At 47.5% G+C, this 21,171-nt stretch overlaps 1 protein-coding gene across 1 annotated transcript; it reads left to right on the forward strand.

Annotated features, from left to right (window-relative positions):
* The first annotated feature begins 11,274 nt into the window (after positions 1–11,274).
* znf507 (zinc finger protein 507) lies at positions 11,275–19,101 on the forward strand. Its single transcript, XM_080843752.1, has 7 exons — positions 11,275–11,350; positions 12,450–14,818; positions 15,747–15,867; positions 16,274–16,391; positions 17,437–17,541; positions 17,892–18,026; positions 18,231–19,101. The coding sequence occupies exons 2-7, from the start codon at positions 12,452–12,454 to the stop codon at positions 18,661–18,663; spliced, it is 3,279 nt and encodes a 1,092-aa protein (XP_080699878.1). The 5' UTR covers positions 11,275–11,350; positions 12,450–12,451; the 3' UTR covers positions 18,664–19,101.
* Positions 19,102–21,171: the final 2,070 nt, after the last annotated feature.

The following is a 21,171-nucleotide window of genomic DNA, read 5'->3' on the forward strand; positions in this document are numbered from 1 at the left end:
GCGCACCAAAACACAAACAGCATCTCACTCATTAAGCGCATTCTCAGAGAGTGGGTTACACACACACACACACACACACACACACACACACACACACACACACACACACAGACCCTGCGTGGGAAGAGCAGCACACAGATGGGAGCAGCTCTGCTGAGACACTGCTGAGAGTGCAACCGTGAACGCAAGGGTCACCGGGTGGCTCCAGGACCAGGCCACCACCGCTGCCGCCACCCTCCATGTTTCTAATGCTCCCCTCCTGGATTCTGCCCATTAAAAAGGCCCAGATAGAGCTGGTGCCTAGGGTGGAGGGTGGGTGGAGGGGGGCGGGGGGTATAAATGAATGACGTTGCCATGTGCATTTCCCCAGCTAATGGACTCCAGGGCTTTGTTTACCCTTCATAAACACAGCTAATGGGGTCAGGGCGGCTTGTCTGGGGTCAGCCTGAGCACGGAGAGCCACATCACTCTCCTGAATCAGTCGCTCATAAAACACTGTACACTCGACTTCCCCCCTCAACACACACACACACACACACACAAATACATACCTCAGCAACACACACCATATGCTCCACCATCACACAACATGGCCTCAAACATAGCTTCCGAAATGAAAAAAGTCAGATCAGAAGACAAAAAAAAGTCATATTAGAACGGCTCATAGAATGGACAAGATGACAAATGTAGAGCCTCACTACACTATTCTGTTGCTATGACAGTGAAAGTCTGCACACAATAAAGGCAGAATGTTATTGTTTGACATATTTTTTTTTGACAGCACTGCATCACTGTCAAACCTATGAAAATATGATCATCAACTCCCGTGAGTAATGGAAAGTCAAAGCAGTGCCATCTCTCTCAATAAGGCCGTGTGATGTTTGTCTACATGGTGGTGATTCTTATTTGCCCTGAGTGTGTTTACTGCCGTGAAGGAGACAGGAGGCGAGGGCCCGATCTATGGAAATATTTATAGCAGAAATGAACGGCAGTCGGAGTTACTCATTAAGACACATTAAGCATGATTTCAGCCGGGCTGACAGCCATGTCAAGTTTAAGAGCTCAAATGGGAATGGATGCAATGACAGCAGCATTACTGACATTCAAGCACAGAGGAATATCCTATAAGAGGAGAGGAGAAGTGGAGGAGAAACATGTTTGTGTGTGTGTGTGTGTGTTGTTTTTTTCCCCCTCCTTCTCTCTCCTTCAGCGAGGATAACAGAATTGCAGTGTGACAAACTTGAAACTCAACAGTACGCCTCGGGGCAAGTTAATTGCATTAATTTTCTATGACACGTATAAAAAATATGAAGAAAGCAGAAAGACAGACAGAGAGAAACATAGTGGGTTTGTTACAAAAGTGGCCCTGTCGGATTCCCCCCCCCCCCCCCCCCCCCCCCCCTTCACCCAGCGATGATGAAATTAGTACAAAGTGTTCTCTCTGGCTATAATCAATCATTACTTTCACTGGGTGCCACCGAATATTGCTGAAACCATATTTTCCTCACTTGAGGACAAATGCTTCTTGATTGTGCGGCACACTTGTCTATAAATATATCTCGCCTGGGCTCCCTGCAGTATTGAGTTTGAGTTTTTTTACCAAATAAACATCTGTTTCTGCTAGCCCTGAGACAGACACACTGCTGTGCCTCCTGACCCAAAAAACAGCAAAGCCTGTTTGGAGTGCGGGGCATTGCAGAATGTGCAGTGTGTGTCGTATGTGCAGCCACAGACTAGGAGCTGGAGCACTGGGAAGGAACAGTAAGGAAAGGTTAGCAAGTGCACGTTCACTGTACAAGCAACAATTACCTATGATTCAGCTCAAAACACAACTCTGTTATGAACAGAAATATGAAACAAATAACACAAAAAAACAACGGTACAAACATATAATGTTCATATTTGGTAGCTAAATTTGTTCGCTATATTAGTTGAAGTGATGGTAAAGAGGAAAGTGACATACCCTAATGTATCTAATAAGGGAAGCTTCAATGCTAGAGTACTGTAGCAGAAGCTTGTTGCTGAGAACCAGAGGCTAGCACAGCTAACACGATAAGCGCCTGTATGTTCAGTGGGTCTGAGCTGGGGGTGGAGAGGCTGAGAATCCAGTCCAGTCGAGGGCCATATCGGATGATTTGTAAGAATGTTTGCTTTTTTATTTCCCCTGATGACGGAAAATGACCCCCAACCCCCACCCTCTTTCATTCTCTCTGTGTGTCTTTGAAGCCACGCTTACCCCTCTGAGGAAGAGCTGCTCGGAACCGCATGAAAGAGGTCTCCACTCACAGAAATCAAATATTAAGCATATAGAACGAGACCCCATTCATCCTCAAACACAGGCTGACCTGCTCTTTCACCACATGCCTCCCTCATGTACACACACACACCAGAGCAGCGAGGAGTGTGTGTGTGTGTGTGTGTGTGTGTGTGTGTGTGTAATATTGTTTTACAAGCACAAGGACATCGTATCCAGCCATAGAGAGGAAACTTTTGAGAGATTGCATTTATTGTTTGTTTCTTTTTTGCTTTGATCTGCAACATACACACACACACACACAGACACACACACACACACACACACACACACACACACACACACACAGAGACACACGCACACACACGCACATGCATGTATAGCACACACACAGAGACACACACTCATACACTCACGCAGACAACACAACACAGACAATCCTTTTATCAGGGGAAGTGTTTTAGACTGGCTTCCAGGGAGGAAGGGTTTGATAATGGCTGTGTTTCTCTGTAGAGGCGGGCGGCCAGCATGGCGTGGGAGAAGAAGGAAATGTCCACGCCGGGGTGTGTGGAGGTGCTGAGGGAGGACGACTCTGTCTACGACACACAAAGGAAAACACACAGCTCATACACCTCAGCATCCTCTACACTGGCACACTATAGTGACCACATGTAATCCACTGCACCTATCTGGCTGACCCTGAGAGTAAAGCCAGCAATGTTCTGCAGAGCAGTTGCTGTATTTCCATAAGAACAAAGGACGAATTTTAACGTTTGCCTTGCATTGACTATAAAGTATTTTACTGAGAAAATCTGTGTGTGTGTCTGTGTGTGTGTGTGTGTGTGTGTGTGTGTGTTTGTGTGTGTGCGGCTAAGCATTTTCCCTGACGCAGTATCACTTTTCATTGCCCAACTGATACACAGGCAGACGGCAACAAAACCAGATGTGCTCGTTGGCTTCTGTCAAGTTTTTCAGTCAGTGTCCTCTGCTTTTTGTTTTAAAGGTTGCAGCAAATTAGTGGGCTGGGGGAAAAACAACAGAGGCGCTTCAAACGAGCATTCATCTCGTGCTTTCGAGCACAAAAGCCGCATCACTTGGGTGTCCAAGTAAGCAGGACAATTTAAAGAGCAGATTTACGGCGATAAATATTCTGACTCTTTGGCTTGGGTGATAATTTCCACTTTACGGGGCCATATTTCTGCACGTTCTTTCCTTACATTAGGTGAGTATTGCACTTAAAACTCTACCATTTAATTATTTCCACCAGTCTAATAAACACATTTTATAGGCCCTATAAATCACCCAAACAAAAACACACAGAGAGCTGTTAATCTTACATATTTTATCACAAACTCTAATCTATAAAAAAGGTGTTTTATACGAAAATGTGCTCAGCTGAATACCTTAAGTAAATGTAATAAATGTGGTTAACATCATGTATAAATCTTGGTTGCTGCATGTTGTTAATTTGATACATTAGGCAATAATTTGCTATAAATAAATGTTTATTAGCCAGCCGATCCTGTCCCCATGTGCTAATGATATCTATTTAAAGAGATCCTCCGGAAAATTTCAATTAGTGCACAACTTTCCTCACATTGCGGTGGCCAGAGTTTTCATCACAGGCAAGCATAGTCATCATAAGGTGAAACACACCTCATCAATTCCCCACGAGCCTGCTCTTAATGCTGCCTCTGCTGCGATCTCATTTTTTCCCATCAAGTGGTTTGGAGATAAAATTGTGTACATTTAACATTTGAGACAAACCACGGCGCAGTCTTCTTTTAAATTCAGAATGAACCAAATGCAAGGAGGACACTGAACAGAACGAGAAACGGCTTCTTTCTGTGTTAATATATGTCTCTATGTGCTAGTATGTATCTTTGTATGTGTGTCCCTGTGCGAGTGTACGTGTGTGTGTGTGTGTGTGTGTGTGTGTGTGTGTGTTTGTGTCTGTGTGTGTGTGCACCCACACCCTGGCCTGATCATTATGCAATCTATAGACACAGCACCAAATAAAGGGACAGGCGGTCTCTTTGAAGTAGCGGTTTGAAGAGAAAATCCAGCGAGGAGTATAAAGCAAACTCTCAGCCTCTGTAGAGGTTTTTTTTTTCAGAGGTTTGGCCACGCGGGTTAAATCGAAATGTCAACCCTGATCTTTGATAGAGTTTATATTGTGAAAAAGCAGCTTTGATGGCCTGCCCCGCCGCACCAGATGGAAAGCAGAGGGTGCTGGGATACTGGAGCCACTTGTGTCTGTTCGGCAGGTGGTTGTAATTCCCCCCCTAACAGGTTTCATTTGAACCCAGCCCTAGGTCAAAGACCGGCCCAGCCAGCCCCATGCATACGCACAGCCCCGTTAATGACCAGTGACAAATGGAAGCTGCAAAGCATGACACACACAATTGCAGGGAATATTAGCAGCACCTGAGCTGGCCCGTACTGTTATTTATTCACTCATTCATTTATTCATCTTATTTCATCCAACTAGACCCCGATCAATAACTCATTAATTTCACTGGCCACAGGAAAATAGTTCTATGCCTGAATAAACAAAAAGAGAGTAGCTATAATCAAAATTTTTTGGTTGATTTGGTCACTCTGGGTGCACGATGAGTGAATAATTAAAAAAAAATAACTGCAACTCTTTAGAAATGGGATTTACTAAATGCATCTACACTTTAAATATTTTGCCGTTAACTTCCTATTTATTTAAGCCATGCATTTATAGCTGTTATGTGCGCCGGTTCCCTGTTTAGTATTTCATAAATGACATTAGTGCCGGCATATTCACTATGACCAGATGTCCCCTTTTACTCCTGTTATAAAACTAGAGGTAGGGGATTCTACCATGGCACAATGGCTTTCATTATCTTTAATTTATCATTATCTTTCATTATCTGTTGCAACCTTCTAGACCTACTATTTCTGTGTGGCTATTACCAATGGCACAGATGAGCAGATGAAAGCTAAATACAGTCACCGCGTTCCACATAGCAGAATAACAACAGTAATATCATAGAGGAGCTACCTAAATTATCACCATAGTATGCCTGCTTTATTTACATACACTTTTGACAAAGGCGTATTTTCAAATAAATGAACTAAGTAACAACTAAGTAACATAAATTGAGAAAAGTCCCCCCCCCCCCGAAGAGGACATATTTTAGGGAGAAAGAATTTGAAAAAAATGAAAGAGTGGGGAACAGAGGGGAGGGGGGTGAGCTGACGTTTCGTTTGTTCTCCCAGGCAAAATGGAAGACATACATCGTCCCCTTATTGCCTAAAGACCCACAATGCAATTCCAGCCCCCACGGTGGTCACTCAGGGAGTATGCTGCAGGAGTCACATGGTCAGATGGATCACACCAATTTGCGGCAGAAAAAATACAATAACAACAAAAGAAAAACTATACGGCTCTGTTTATTTTCCAGTCATTCTCTTTCCCTCCATCTCAGTGTGCCACACGTATATGGCCAGCGTACAGTGTGAAGCAGGGCAAGGGAGGGTAGGCTGGCCAAATACACTGTCGCTGTTCCCTTTGGCCAGCGGAGGTGATAAATGAACGTCTGTCTAAGGTCACCACGTCCTGACTCCGGCCCCTGCCTCAGCCTCTTAAGGCTGGCAGGTCTCTCATAGCCCTGCATCGCCGCCCGCTGGCCTGCTGGGGAACTGCGGCTTTCGTGGCGCAGTAGCAAATGAGTCATCAGGGCTCCAGAGTGATTGGAAAGGCAGAGCTGAGAGAGAAAATTCAGCTCTCAGTCAGCGACTGGGGGGGGGGGGGAGGGGGGGGGGGCTCTCAGTCAGAGGGGGGGGGGGGGAGCTGTCAGTCTCACTCTGCATGGTGTCATGGAGACGGTGGTGACAATGGAGGCGGGGGCGTAAGGGTGGGTGAGGTATGAGGGGAAGGATAGGTGAGCGTTTAAAAAGTGACACAAGTTTGCGTTTGGAGTGACACGCCACTGATGTCAGGTTTCGTGGGCGTTTGAGTGAAGGCTGCCAGGCGTCAAAGTGACATCATCAGACTGGGTTTGGTGCACTAACTCCTCTGGGGCCTCTCCCCGTTCACTCACAGATATCAGCAGAGACTAAACAGCTCCAGACACGCAAGCACTCACACACGCACACGCAAGCACACACATACATACACATACACACACACACACACACACACACAGACAGACTAAATCCTATGCTTGATTTCTGATGTCTCAGACAGAAGTGTCGAAAGAGTTTAAATTTACAATGAAAGCCTGAGATGAAGGGTCGATCATGAGAGATCTCTGAATACATCTCGTCATGAGGATGTTTTACCACGTATCTCTCCATTTGAAAGGGCCTGATAATGTTCTCACTCCGTGTGCCAATAAGGAATGTCAATGCCATAGCTAATGCATGGCAGAGAGCATATTTCCAACAGTAATGTCATGTTTTATTGAAATGCATAGGCGATGGATTTAGCACTTTTCCATGAATACGGCGGCCTGTGTTGAAGACTTTACTCTGACCTGAACATACCTTCTCCTTATTCATATCCCAGGCACTACGTGAATACAAAAGAGCATCTGTATGCCTGTCATCAGGAGCACCATAATCACGCTGTTTTGGACTCCTTCTTATTCCCTCGCTCGCTCCTCCATACATTATGCTTGTCTCTTCCGTCTTCCTCTCTATCCCTCACTCAGAGCTATTATGTCATCCAGCCCTGCCGGTAGTCAGTGAGCGCAATAAGAGGGTTACGGCAATCACACCTCTGTTCCCTTTCTCTATCACTCCCTCAGCCCCCTCCGATGGGGGGAAAAGGGGAATGAGAAGGTGGGGGGTGGTGGTGGGGGTGGGAGAGGGGGGGGGCTGAAATAATAGCTTAAACTGAAGTATTACTTTAATACTTCAATAGAAATAACCTAATTCCAACCTTTTCAAAGGAACAGGGCTCCCTTGCTCGAGGCTAGCACGTAATGTGTGAGTGAAAGTATATCGCTTGTCACTTTGGATTAGAGAGGCGCGCCTGTGCACGGGTGAATGAGAGGCAGCCGGGGTAATAGGAAGTGTAGATATTAGAGTTAATAAAATCATGTGGAAGAAGATAGATATGCAACTTGACCAAGTACCACGATGGGGAGAGACGTTACATTAGCCCCGCACCAATCAAACAAGGGGGGCCTAACCTCTAATGGTGGCCCCTCCGCTGGCCGCTAGATATAAATAATGCACAACCCATGGCATGTGTGTTTATTTACTGTTAGGGGTCAGATGGACTGTGTATCCCTAATATCTCTCTGTTTCTCTCACTCTCTCTCCCTTCGGCTTGTCATCTCAGTACATTATCCACTCACTCATTCTGCTACATGTGAGTAGTGCAGTTTTGCCGAGAGCAGGGGGAGAAAAAAAAAAAGAATTATACACCAAATGAACATGAACTTGTCACGCAGGCTGCACAGCTGTCAGCTCCAGGTCTACATCAACAGCACTGACGGCGTGTGTGTGTGTGTGTGTGTGTGCCACGGTGGAAACACACAGGGGGAATCAAATCAAATAAACACGTTGCCATTTCAAAAAAAGGGTGTTTGGAGAACGAGCAAAAGATGGCTCAAGGGATGAGGAAAACAAGCCACCTCGGTGTCGAAGCCGTGGCTCAAAAATGACATAAGATATTCATGACTTGTGTCAAAATACACCTTGCGTGTTAAGAGACATAAAACAATGTGGCAGAGATGGTTCGCCGGTGGAGAGCTGCTAATCACAGCCACTCCTGAAAGAAACAGAGGCCGTGCTAAAAAACAAAACGAGTATGTACGGTATGTGTGTGTTTAAAAAAAAAAAATCTAATACAAAAACCTGCACTGGACAAGTAGCCTCCATAAACAGTTTATGATGAAGTGTTGCAGTGTTTAATTAAAACAATAAATCCAGCCGGGTGCATTAGAGTGCTGGCTCTCTCTCGCTCTCTCTCTCTATCTCTCCCTCTGGTGACCTCAGCCCAGACCGCACCAAGACACTGCATCACACACACAGGCACACCCTGAGACTGGACCTCACATACACACACACACACAGCCACAAATGCACCATTATCATTGCCCATACCTGACGGTATTTCACTGCTGGCTTTTCAAACAACACATCCAGCGCCTGTTTTGAGCTCGGTAGATGCAAAACTGCGCGACTTTCTCAAGTTCTGTCAAAACACATATACTGGAAATGAATGCGTGAGTCTTTTTTTATGACTCTCCACTTACACTCACTTAGCATTCTGGGAAAGCACAGCCATTCTAAAGACATTCATAGCAACAGGAAAACTATGAAAGGTACAACATGTACAAAATGTTTCTAATTCCATTGCAACAGTGCAACTCAGCGGGGACAAGAGAGAAGAGATTTGTTTCTGGAGATTCCTGTGCTGTTCACGCGCCATGGTTTTATGTTTCCTGCTGTTTGTGTGCATTTTTTTAACATTTTTTTTTTCAGGGCCAGAGATTTTTCAGGGCCTGACACAAAAACACAAAGCAGAGAATGGAAGAACTGATGGAAACCCACTTTGGTATGACAGTCAGTCTACAAGCATTTTTTTTGCTTTATGAAAAAGCACATTTTGCCTCTTCATACTAACACCTGTACAAATGTTGACTTTTCCAGCAGGATTGAGAGCAAACCACATATTTCATATCTTAACCACATGCATAGTGTTCACAAGGGCTTCACCACCCACAGTTGTCTTCCTGAAGTACTGCATGTATGTTCTTTCCTTGGGAAATGAAAGCCAGCGCTAGTGGACCTTCTTTGAAATACACTACAGCAGTAGACCATATCATCTCTTTATCAAAAGAACAAAGCTATTTCCAGAGTTAGCAAAGATGCTCTTACACCACCCCCATTCACACACACACACACACACACACACACACACACACACACACACACACACACACACACACACTATTGTGCCTTTAAGCAGTATCAGAGGCCCTGTGTTCTGTGCTGATCTCCCTCTCAGACCCTCACCCTCTAAGACCCTCTCAGACTGCCCTGCCCTGCCCTGCTCCGCTCCGCTCCCCTCACAGGAAGACAGATGTTTCCGTGGAGGCCCAGCATGTGGCCGGGGCTGGTTCCTCTCTACACACCTGTCCTGATGCACTCAAAACAATCCCAACAGAGGAGCGTCATGCAGCTAACACATCCACTAATCAAATCCCTTTGTTCTACATTGTTTGACAACCAACGGAAAACAACAAACACACCCCGACTCACAGCGGCAGTAAGCACAGTTTCCTGAAGTCTGGCCACATCGGGTCAGGATGATCCTGTTATTTCTCATAATATGGTCTCACTGATGTAGACAGATTTCAGAAGAGGATAATAGTGGAAAACTCTTCTCTGAGGCAACACATATTTCACTTCCACTTCCCTGTAAAAAGCTTCTACTGTTACCACAGGAAGTCATTATGCCATGGAGAGGTCAAGCAAAAAGCTTCAAGGTTTAGTAGTTCAGTGTCTGATTGGGTCGACATTCTGTTGCCTCAGAGATTTAGACACACATTCATTGATGGACTCCACCTCTTCGGAACAATATGGACATTTCAAAGAGGATATCCCTTCTCGTTAGTTCAGTATTGTCTTTGTGGACCAAATTAATATGTGGCCTATTACAGTTTTCCTGTTGATTTAATTATTCGCCCTCCTGAATATATTGTTACCTTGGTAGCGCTTTACCTACCTTTTCATTTGTATTTTGAAAGCATTACCCATTGAAAGTGAGAAATGTTAAATGCTTTGACACAAATTTCCTGATTTAGATTTTTGGTCTGTATGAAGTGAGGATTCCATTTACATTTAGTAATTTAGCAGACGCTTATATCAAAAGTGACGTACAAAGGAGAAAACAATCTAGATATCATCTAGCTATCATCTAACATTTAGTTGATAGTTTATTTACTTACTCTTTGTACTGTCCAAAATTAACTGCCCAAATGAGGAGTCATTTATTTTTTTACAATTACAATGTGTTTTCCATTCTTACTCAAATTACTTTGAGAGAACATGTTGAGCTGTTCTAAGTAGATAATGAACACTAGATGGCAGTGTCATGCAGTCTGTAGTTTTTATCAAAAGGGATAGGCACACTGGCAGACGCACACGTAGAGGCACAATTTCTGTTGACTGACATCATGGGGCATTATCTCTGAGCTCCTTATAAAGGCCTTCTCAGATGCAACCCGCAAAGGCCAAGTACTGTAGACTACTTTAGAAGGGCTGCTGAGGTGTAGCCCTGTCCGTCTGCCAACTGTTGGCAAGGCATGTCCACAGTAGGCTAGCAGTAAAACACACACTCGTTAAAAAAGGGAGTATAGCAGTTGTACGTGTCAAATCTCACAAAATCAACTGGGCACTTCTTGTTTTCAGAAACGTGTGTTGTGTCTTGACTTTCTATTGTGCTTTAAACTGGTAGGCATGTATCCTCTTACATGCCATGTCAGGATGCACTGAAATCGCATACGTTCATACTTACCCAGCTATTCTGAAGGCATGAAATATGTTCCTGTACATTCTTGCAGCTCATTCACTGTTGCATGCCTTGTGCAGAAATGGCCTTCTTTCTAACAGCACCTTGTAGATGGTTTTTTTTAGTGTATTTGTTTTGACAACAAAATCAGGTAGACCTACTGCAACTTAAAGATAACCGTGCAGAAAGTTAACTGAAATGGAGTGGATAGCACTGTGAATCTTCATCAATATTGATTAAGCGAGCCCAGGATATTATCATGAAGTGTTCGCGGTGTAAGATTAAAAGGCCACATGTTACTGGCAACAGTTTGTTTTATCCGTTCTTGGTACAGCCAGAGAATATCTTAATATGGTTACACGGATTCACTCTACAACCCACCCTAACACTAAACACAACCAGTAAACACTATTTGCAAATGTGCGCCCAGTTTTCTTGGTCACCTGACCTTGTGGAAAGCAAGTCACGTGATCGCTGTCCCATTCTCGCCATTTTGGGTAGTGTGTGTGAGAAAAAGAGAGCTCTTTCTTCTTACTGTCTAAGAATACAAGGGAGTTTAATTGCTCGGCCAAAGATCGCTGAAAATACCCGCATCAGTAAGTACCTAGCCGGCGTAAAGAAGTCGCATGACCCGTGGTAATTTATTAAACCAAGTTGTTGCTTTACTGCTGTCTTTTAGGGGCATGTTTTAGTAGGAGTCTCTCGTGCTCTAGCCATCCATGCTGTACAGTTGTCATGGACATGTCCTGCCCCTTTTCTCACGTTACGCGTCCACGGTCACGGACACCATGTCTTCGTCTAAATTATCTAACTGTACAGTTTTGTCAGGTTGATCTTTCATCTTGCCTCTTTGTACCACACGTGTCCTAATTTCTCTTTTTTCCTCTGACAGTAAATTAGCTTGCTAACTGATTAGCCTTCTTTTCGTATACATTCAGCTCTGACTATAGACATTTTATTTTTAGGTTGTCCCGCCCTTCGTCATTAGCACTATAGGTCATGCTCATATCGGTGTCCTGCTGTGCCGTCAGCGCGAACACAACTAACTTTGACACATTTTCCTATCATCCTCGAACATACTGTAGGCCTATTTGCTTGGGAATTGTCCACACCTGCTAAATCACAGTGAAACGATGGCTGAATGGCAAGCCAGATTTTTTTATGCACACTGTATGAACATGGCCTGTCCGAAGAGAATAGAGGTCTGCTACATCAGTAGCTGGTCCTTATTTAGAGTCTCTCACCCTAACAAAACCCACTCTCTCTCTAGAGAGAGTCCTAGAAAGCAGAAGTCTAAGTAAATAAGGAACAAGGAGTTGTGGTTAGACTATATGGAAAATGTGAAACCACATCTTTTCACTGATATTGACTTCTGTGCCTGATATGTTCAACCACAAGCAAACCTATTTTCCCATTACTGATAACCTACATGCTCTAACTGTTGTCCTCATTGAGATAAAACGGGCCGTAGTTATTCTGGTTAATACAGCAAACTAGCCTGTGTAAATAATGCCAGTTTAATAGCTAACTTTGCTTGTTCTCTCAAATCAGAGATTTCTATGGTAAAGAATCTTGAAGGAGGTTTAGCTTTGACTACCAAAACACTGTAACACTCAGGAGAGGGACAGCTGCCATTCGAGAAGAAAGGGAGTGATATTAATAGAATTGTGAAGTAATGTTCTTGCTATTCTGCAGGTATGGAGGACAGCAGTGGTGTGGCAGTCCTCATCCCCCATACGAGGGGCCAGCAGGATGCAGTCTTCATCCCAGACCGGATGGCAGCCGTGGCCTCTCGTCTCCAGGGAAACCAGGAGGAGCAGCCAGAGCAGCACCAGCACCATCGGCAAGCTGCCGACTCTCTCATCCAGGTCATCGAGAAGCTCAGCAAGATCGTGGAGAAGCGGCCACGACGTTGCACCGCCGCTGGCAGGAAGAGGGCGGCCCTCGCCCGCTGCGTCTCGCCACCCGGCGACCCCTCCTGCCAGAGGGAAGCCAGCCCCGAGCCCCTGTCCCCCTGCAAGAGGGTGCGTGAGGAGGAGGAGGAGGAGGAGGAGAATGTTGAGGGTAAGGAGGTTCAGGCGGCGGAGTCAGGGGAGAGTGGGCCGAGCGAGGCAGCCGGCCGGACAGTGACGTGCTACCAGTGCAGCCTGTGCCGCTTCCTGTCGCCCACGCTGGCGGCGCTGCGCGAGCACCTGCACCAACACAACGAGCAGCACAGCGAGCTGCTCCTCATGTGCTCCGAGTGCCGCTTCACCTCCAGCCGCCAGGACCAGCTGGAGGCGCATGTGCGCCAGCACCTGGAGCATGCAGAGGCGGCGGCGGCGGCAGCAGCTGCAGCTGCGGGAGTGCTTACGCCAGCGGGGAGGTCGACTGGAGCCGCCACAGAGACAGAGCCTTCCGGAAGTAGCACAGAGGACTTGGCGTTACGCCCGCGCGAGGGTGGGAAAAAGTGGTACAGCTATGAGCCGTGCGGTACGTACCGCTGCCTGATCTGCAGCTACACGTGCGTACAGCAGCGCATGCTCAAGACGCACGCGTGGAAGCACGCCGGCCTGGTGGACTGCTCTTACCCGATATTCGAAGATGAGGCAGATCAGTCAGGCCATCGAGACACTCTCGTGGCCCCTGCACCCAGTTACAGTGCTGCCCTGCCTCATATTGGGGAGGAGGAGGAGGAGGAGGCCATTGTGCTCCTCACAGCAGTAGGGGAGAAGCCTCAGGCCCTTCATTCAGCCTCTGGCCTGCAGCTTGAACTGTGTGGCTCAGTGGGAACAGTGTGTGGGGAAGGGGAGAAGGTGGCTGGGGTGGTAACAGCCAAACAGAGTCTCCTGGAGCGGGAGGCGTTCTCCAAAGATCACTCGGAGGAGCCTCTCCTGGAGGTCCAGGTCGCCACGGATACGGAGTCAGCCGCAGAGGTGGAGCTCGATCCTGACGGGCGACAGGCGGGCGGAGCAGACACCCTCCTGAGCTCCGCCCAGAAGATCATCAGCAGCCGTGGCAACAGCGCCGGCCACGTCAACGTCATCGTGGAGAGACTGCCCTGCGCCGAGGCGCCCGTCGCCAACAAACCCCTCCTCCTCAGCCCCGAAGTGGGCGGGGATAAGAACCTGCTGGCGGCCGAGGAGGTGGAGCTTGACGGCCAGCCACACGGAGTCTTCTACCAGGAGCCAGAGGAGGTGGTGATTGACTGGAGTGGGGCAGACAAGCAGGAGCAGCAGCAGCAAATGGAGGAGGAAGAGGAGGAGGAAGAGGAGGAGGAGGAGGAGGAGGAGGCCGGCTGCTGCAGGACAGAGCTTCCCCTAGATGAGAACGTGCCCCCAGCCCGCAGGAGGACCCACTCAGAGTCTCTGAGGCTGCATTCACTGGCAGCAGAAGTGCTGGTCGCCATGCCAACCCGCGCTCCAGCGCTGAGCAGGCTGGGTGTTAAGTTCACAGCACCCCTACGCCCCCAGAGTCCTGACACAGGCCAGCGTCCCGACACAGGCCAGCGCCTGGCAGAGACGCCCACCGTCGCCCATCACCACAGAGCTGCCCCCTCTGCCGAGCTGGCACTGGGGGTGGACGTTCTTGCCGCGTTGCCCGAACCGCCCCGGGAGGACGCGCTGGCCGAGGGCCCCACTAAGGCGGCGGGCATCAGCCTGTCCCTGTTGACGGTCATCGAGCGGCTCCGCGAGCGCTCCGACCAGAACACCTCGGACGAGGACATCCTCAAGGAGCTGCAGGACAACGCCCAGAGCCACCCGGCGGGCACCGGCACCGGTGCGGGCAGCGGTGGAACGGGGGGCACCATAGTGGGCGACCCCACCCTGCTCGCCGAGGGAGGCCTGGTGGAGTTTGTAGCGGGCAGCGAGCGGCCCTACCGGTGCCGGCTGTGCCGCTACAGCAGCGACAACAAAGGCTACATCAAGCAGCACCTGCGGGTGCACAGGCAGAAGCAGCCGTATCAGTGCCCCATCTGTGAGCACGTGGCACTGGACAGTAAGGACCTGGAGAGCCACACCCTCCACCACTGCAAGACCAGGACATACCCCTGCAAGCAGTGCAGCAAGGCCTTCTACTACAAGGTGAGTCACACACACCCATGTGGGCATCCAGCTACCTCAAAGATGAATTAGAAATAACTTTGTTAAAATAAAGTTGTTTCTTTAGGTATTTAATGTATGTATAAATGTAACCTGTAGCCTGTTCTTATACCTCAAATCTGGCTGTAATGACCACAAGAGTAGAATCTTGATCAGGTGCCAAACATAATATTTTCTGGTTGCCAAGCTGCCAAGGCCATAGATGACCGCCCAGTTGGCATGCATGCAACATCAGCTGAACCCTCCGCTCTCAGACAAGAATGGAAAAGTCTGACTGGAATACCTGAGCAGTGAGCTAATGCCCCTGCCTGCGCACCCCCCCCCCCCCCCCCCCATACCAGCCTCCCTGCAGCACTAGAGTTGAGCAAGCTCCATAAAATCATCTCCACTTGCTTCCCAGGCGTAGAGTTTGTGTTGGGTCAGGACCAGACCTGCCTGTAAAGATAAGAGCAGAGCAGTAAAGCAGGGTAGGAAGCAGGCCTTCTCCTCTGGACCTGTGAGGCAGCGAGAGCTCAGTCTGATGGAGGGGAAGGCAGGTTATTGATTACTGCTGCAACTGGAGGCTGGTCAATGAGGAGGCTGCCCACAGGTTATTGATTACTGCTGCTACTGGAGGCTGGTCAATGAGGAGGCTGCCCACAGGTTATTGATTACTGCTGCTACTGGAGGCTGGTCAATGAGGAGGCTGCCCACAGCAGAGGCTGTCTCCTCTCATGGCATTAGCTCACAATGCTCCTCAGCAACCTCCTTTGAGTGTAAGGTTTCTAATTGGGCAAAAGGGACACCAACCCCCCCCCCCCCACTCCCCCCCCACCCCACTGACCTGCCTGGGTCTGTGCCGGATGTATTTATAAATGGCCCATCATCACTGGCCAGCTGATGGCTGACTGCTCATATGTCTCCTGCTCAGAGCCAGCTGAGGAGTCACGAGCGAGACCAGCATGGGGTGGGCGACGCCACGCCAACACTGACGCCCCTCTCGGAAACCACGGTGACCGCGGCGGAGGAACCGGACAGGACGACGGAAGAGGGTGAGAACAGGGGAGGGGTGGGGGGCGTTTTTAGCAGTGCTCAGAGCACATGGCCACTGCAGTGTTTCAGATCAGTGTGTCCTCGTTTCATACCTCCCCACTCAAAGCTGTACTCAATCCCTTAATTAGACTCAGGCCAATGTACAGGCAAAGACACGCTTGACTCAGGGCTTGTTGTATCACATGAATTAATGACCCTGGTATACTCAACAAAGGACACATATAAATCTGTTAATCCAGCCGCACAGATAACACAAACTACTTCAACAACATGTCTGTCTGTCTGTGTGTCTGTCTGTCTGTCTGTCTGTCTGTCTGTCTGTCTCTAAACATGGTAGTAGGATATGGCTTTCACATTTGTAATATGTATAGTTGTAATAAGAGTCGTCTCCTGTGCCGTCTTTAGTGCCAGATCCACTGAGCACCCAGAGGGTGTACAAGTGTGATGTGTGCGACTACACCAGCTCCACCTACGTAGGCGTCAGGAACCACCGAAGAATCCACAACTCGGACAAACCCTACAGGTACACTTAATATTGTGTAAATACTTCAGTTCTTTTGAGATGGAGGCAAAGAAATGTGTTATTCACTTTTTGCACACAATATGCAAGCCTCCATGGAATCCTCGTCAGACACTTAAGAGCTCAGACCACAGCATACCTCCATGCCAATAGTTGTTCAAGAACACTCAATCTTTTGTGTCTTTTCAGTACGGGCACAAGGTGTGTCCTTGCAGCGAGTACAGCACTCAAAGTGTTCCATAGCAGTTAGTCAACGTAGTTGGAATGTACATTGGTGTACGGTGCTTGTGACCTTTTCTGTATTTATGGAAAAATCCTGAAGGTGATGAGTGTTTGTATACATTCTAGGCTGCATTCTTGTGGATGTCATAACCATATTGACCACTAGGAGGCAGCACAAGTTAGACAAAAAAAGGACTCAGATCTCAGTTTGTGTTTATACAGCGAGTTGAGGGTGTCGGCTGTCCAAGATATGGAGGATGTTCTTTCCCTCCAGACCACATTCATTTACACACACACACAGCAAACAGTCGCACACCATTCACCCGTTGGCTGTTTCCCTTCTGGCTCCATTACTGTGGCCTCTTTAAGCAGGGTAGCCTGGCTGCCTGTTAGCAATTAGCACATCAAAGTAGAGAAACTCATCTTAACTAAGCCACGTTATCCCTACGTTTTTAGTTAGGGTGTACAAACACCGCGCACTCGCTGCACAGAACAGAGCACATGGGCCCAGGGGTGCTGCTGGGATCAGAGATGTGCTCTTAAAATGGAGCAAACAAACCAAACAAACCAATCAGAGTGAGTCAGAGGGTAGAGACCAGGCCAGGAGATAGGGGTAAAAGCAGTTCATAGCGCTGTTTACGGTTCTGATGGTTTCTAGCGTGAGAGACAGATTTGTTGTGTTTTAAAGCACTGCATTTTCTGTTTCTGACTAATGGTGGTGTGTTACGTGTTGCGTGTTGCGTGTTGTGTGTGTGTGTGTGTGTGTGTGTGCGTGTGCGTGTGCGTGTGCGTGTGTGTGTGTGTGTGTGCGCCTGAACTGATGCAGGTGCTGCAGCTGTGACTTTGCCACCACCAACATGAACAGCCTAAAGAGCCACATGAAGAGGCACCCTTTGGAGCACCAGGCTGTCCAGCTGCTGGAACAGTACAGGTCAGGACCGCACAGTACTGAACAGAACACAGGGGCTTCAGTCAAAGACCGTACATCCTCTCTGTGTGTGTGTGTGGGTGCATCTGAGTGTGTGCATCTGAGCTTACATGCGTGGCCTACATTGCAAGGAAGAACATCTCAAGGGTAATGGTGCAAGGGAAAATCAACTCATTTAATCAAAGTCTAACGATGTCACAAGGGTGATGGAAAGTAAATGTATGCCCATGCATGTAATGCTGCATAATAGTGTGTGTGTGTGTGTGTGTGTGTGTGTGTGTGTGTGTGGGGGGGGGGGGGTGTAACAACCTTGTGACCTCCAGTCTCATTCTCATGTTCATCTGCCCCTACAGGTGTTCCCTATGTGGCTATGTCTGTAGCCACCCGCCGTCCTTGAAGTCGCATATGTGGAAGCATGCCGGCGATCAAAACTACAACTACGAGCAAGTGAACAAGGCCATCAATGAAGCCATCTCCCAGAGTGGCCGGTGAGTGAGTGAGTGCTCTTAGTGGATGACCCTTTGTCTACCAGTATTGGCAATATTGACCACTATTCTCCACTACCTGCTGCGTGGGTTGTGCTTCAGTATTCTGCCGGATGCAGAAATCCCGCCAGTGATGTTTATTTGTGTTGAGTGTATTCTGTGGGTTCTATTTCCTGTACTCACTCGGCGTGTCACTTCCTTGTGTAGTGCTCCCGCTGTCAGTCAGAAAGCCCCTGCGTTGACCGAGCCCACAGCCGAGCCCCCCGTGGTTCTTTTGGGCAGGCAGGAGAAATTCCTCCCGGCGGTGCCCACAGGGCCAGCGAGGCCAGCGGGGCCGGGGGAGAGCCTCACGGGCCCCTGTGCGGCGCGGGAGCGACTGGAGGGAGGAGGAGGCACACCGCTGCCGGCGGCGGCTAAGGAGCGGGCGGGTCTGGAGTACTGCATGCTGCTCTTCTGTTGCTGCATCTGCGGCTTCGAGTCCACCAGCAAGGAGCAGCTGCTGGAGCACATGAAGGAGCACGAGGGAGACATCATCAGCATCATCCTCAACAAGGAGCAGCAGCAGCAGCAGCAGCAGCAGCAGCAGCAGGGGACGCAGCAGCCTCCACAGCTGCCAACAGAGGGCAGTGTGGAGCCGTGAGAGAGCGTATCCACTCAGGCACTGCCCCCTCTGCCCCTCACCGTCTCCCTTTCCCCTCTCCTCTCTTGTTTATTTGTCTGTCTCTCTCCCCTCCCATATCCCTGCACACTGTAGAGCCAGTAAATGTTTCACGCGGAGCCTGTGCACTTTACTCACACACACAGACACTCACACACACAGACACTCACACACTCACACACACGCACGCACGCACGCACGCACGCATACCTATCAGTCAATCAACTATGCTCGGATATGGGTTGTGTTTTTGTTTTTTCCCCAAATATCTTCCCAACATTTTCCTTCCCCAGTTTCTCATTATGCCTTGGCTGTTCAGAAGATGGCTTCCACCTCCCCTTGCACATGCATGGACTCAGAAAGGGGTTTTTGCAGAAACAAAAGAGTTCTCAGATAGCGTTGTTACAAGTGTAGGCTTAAACATTGTTGTACAATAGCTGAAGAAGGAATTTAATTCAATGCCTATCATACCTCACAACTAGACTCAGCAGAAATGAGCTTAGAAACGTTTGTGTTGCATTAAACACAAAGGCAGCTTCTCTATGTCATTGTAACATGATTTATGTTCACAAGGTTTGCATTGATGGTTTAGGTTTCACTGGCCAAGCTAGCCATTTTGCAGATGAGTAGATTGGGTGCTTGGGTTATTGTTTGTGTAACCGGTTGTACTTGCATTGATATTTATCCAGTTTATTTATAGTGCTGCATTTATTTCCGTCATGTCTGTTGACATGCACATGTGTGCCTTTACACAGACACAAAGCACACAGAAACGCCCACGTAGCGTGTAGACCTACATACACAGGGGAGCATCTTCACCTGTATGAAGGGCCGAGGGTTTCCCTTGGTTGGGTGTTTTTCTCCTTGAGCCCTCTATGAAGACCCTGAGTCGCCAAGAAGATGTTTAGTCTGAGGTCAAGTGTGCTCTAGACCTCAGTCATGCCAGTAGAACGCTGCATAGTTCATTATTGCCATCTGCGGTCTTTAAGACACCACCCATAGGTTAAATTCTCATGGTCATACGCTACATTACCCGAGAGTTCTTATTTATCTGGTAGTACAATTATTACTTGTATTTATTATAAGATAATGTGTAATTGTTTTTGGATAATTCTGAAATTTCCATTATTATTATTATTATTATTATTATTATCATTATGAATTTCCAAGCTTCAACAAGTTATCTTGCATAGGAATCGTAGTCTATAGAATAAGAATTTTGTGTGTATTGTAGAACCAAACCAACAGGTCAGACCTCATTGCAGTTGTAGTTCTTTTATTCAACAGTTGTAGTTCTTTTATTCAACAGTTGTAGTTATTTTATTCAACAGTTAGTTAAATGAGGATGCTGTTCTCACACTGGTCCAAGTTTTTTTCTTTTCTTATATTCTGCTTCATGTTCACCTGCCAGTGATTTGGCCGAAGCCGCCGCGGTATACTTCCGCTCAGACAGACCGGGCCGTTCGGACAATCTCTACCTCTATTTCCAGATTGTCTGCCCTGAAGGCCCCTGACCTCAGTATCTCATTCTGGGAGCGAGGAGACGTTATTCTGTATGCAGAATATTTCCCACAGAATCATTTGCATGCGCCTTCTGCTTCCTGTGTCAACAGAAAGCAATGCAAAATCATGAGGCTAAAATGAAAATCCATAATTCATGTGAGTTCTTTTTTTTTTTTGAATAGCATTTGTTTAGCAAAAGTATATCAAAGAAATTAAATCGTTATCTTTGCTGTTTCAAGAATAAGACGGTAAGAAAAAAAATTAGCATACCAGATGATTAATTTACAATTCAAAATAATGTGGCAATGCTACCGTGGCTTGTGTGAAAGCCTGGCCTGCCACCCTGCTCGGCATAATGAAGTGCTTTGACAGGAGCTGGTGTGAAGTCCTACATGATGCCACCCCAGGTTCCCTCTGCTGTAATGACAACTCTGGACCACTATAAAGAGTCATGATGTAGGCTACAAACCTTCTGGATTCCGGAGTGATTGGCATTGACTATTGACTGAACTACCATAGTGTTCCATACATAATGCATCCAGCACACCAAGGCAGTCTCCCTCATTCCACAGAACTTTTGACAGTTGAAACGAAAGAAAAGGATCAAAGGGCAAAATGTTGTATTTAACTTTTTTTTTTTTTTCAGCAACAACAATGTTGGTGTTTGTTCCCCCATTCTCTCACATTTGTTTACGTTAGGCACTTGTCTTTGACCTCTTACATGGACTGTGAAACTTCAAGCCTCCATCAAGCCTTCACACTTCATGTCCGTGAATGCAAAAGGAAGCTACTAGTGACCGAATGCATTCTTAGCAAATCGGACTTTGTGTACTGCCGACATTTAAGAGAATGTTTGTACGCTGTACTGTCATTTTTACCTGGAAAATGCTCCTTATTCATATCGGCTTGGGATGTTAAGGGATGGGGCCCCAAGTGGTACATGGAAGTGATGAGCTACATGTAAGGCTGTCAACAGTGGGTACCCTA

This window comes from Sprattus sprattus, assembly GCF_963457725.1.
Source record: "Sprattus sprattus genome assembly, chromosome: 8".
NCBI lineage: Eukaryota > Metazoa > Chordata > Actinopteri > Clupeiformes > Clupeidae > Sprattus > Sprattus sprattus.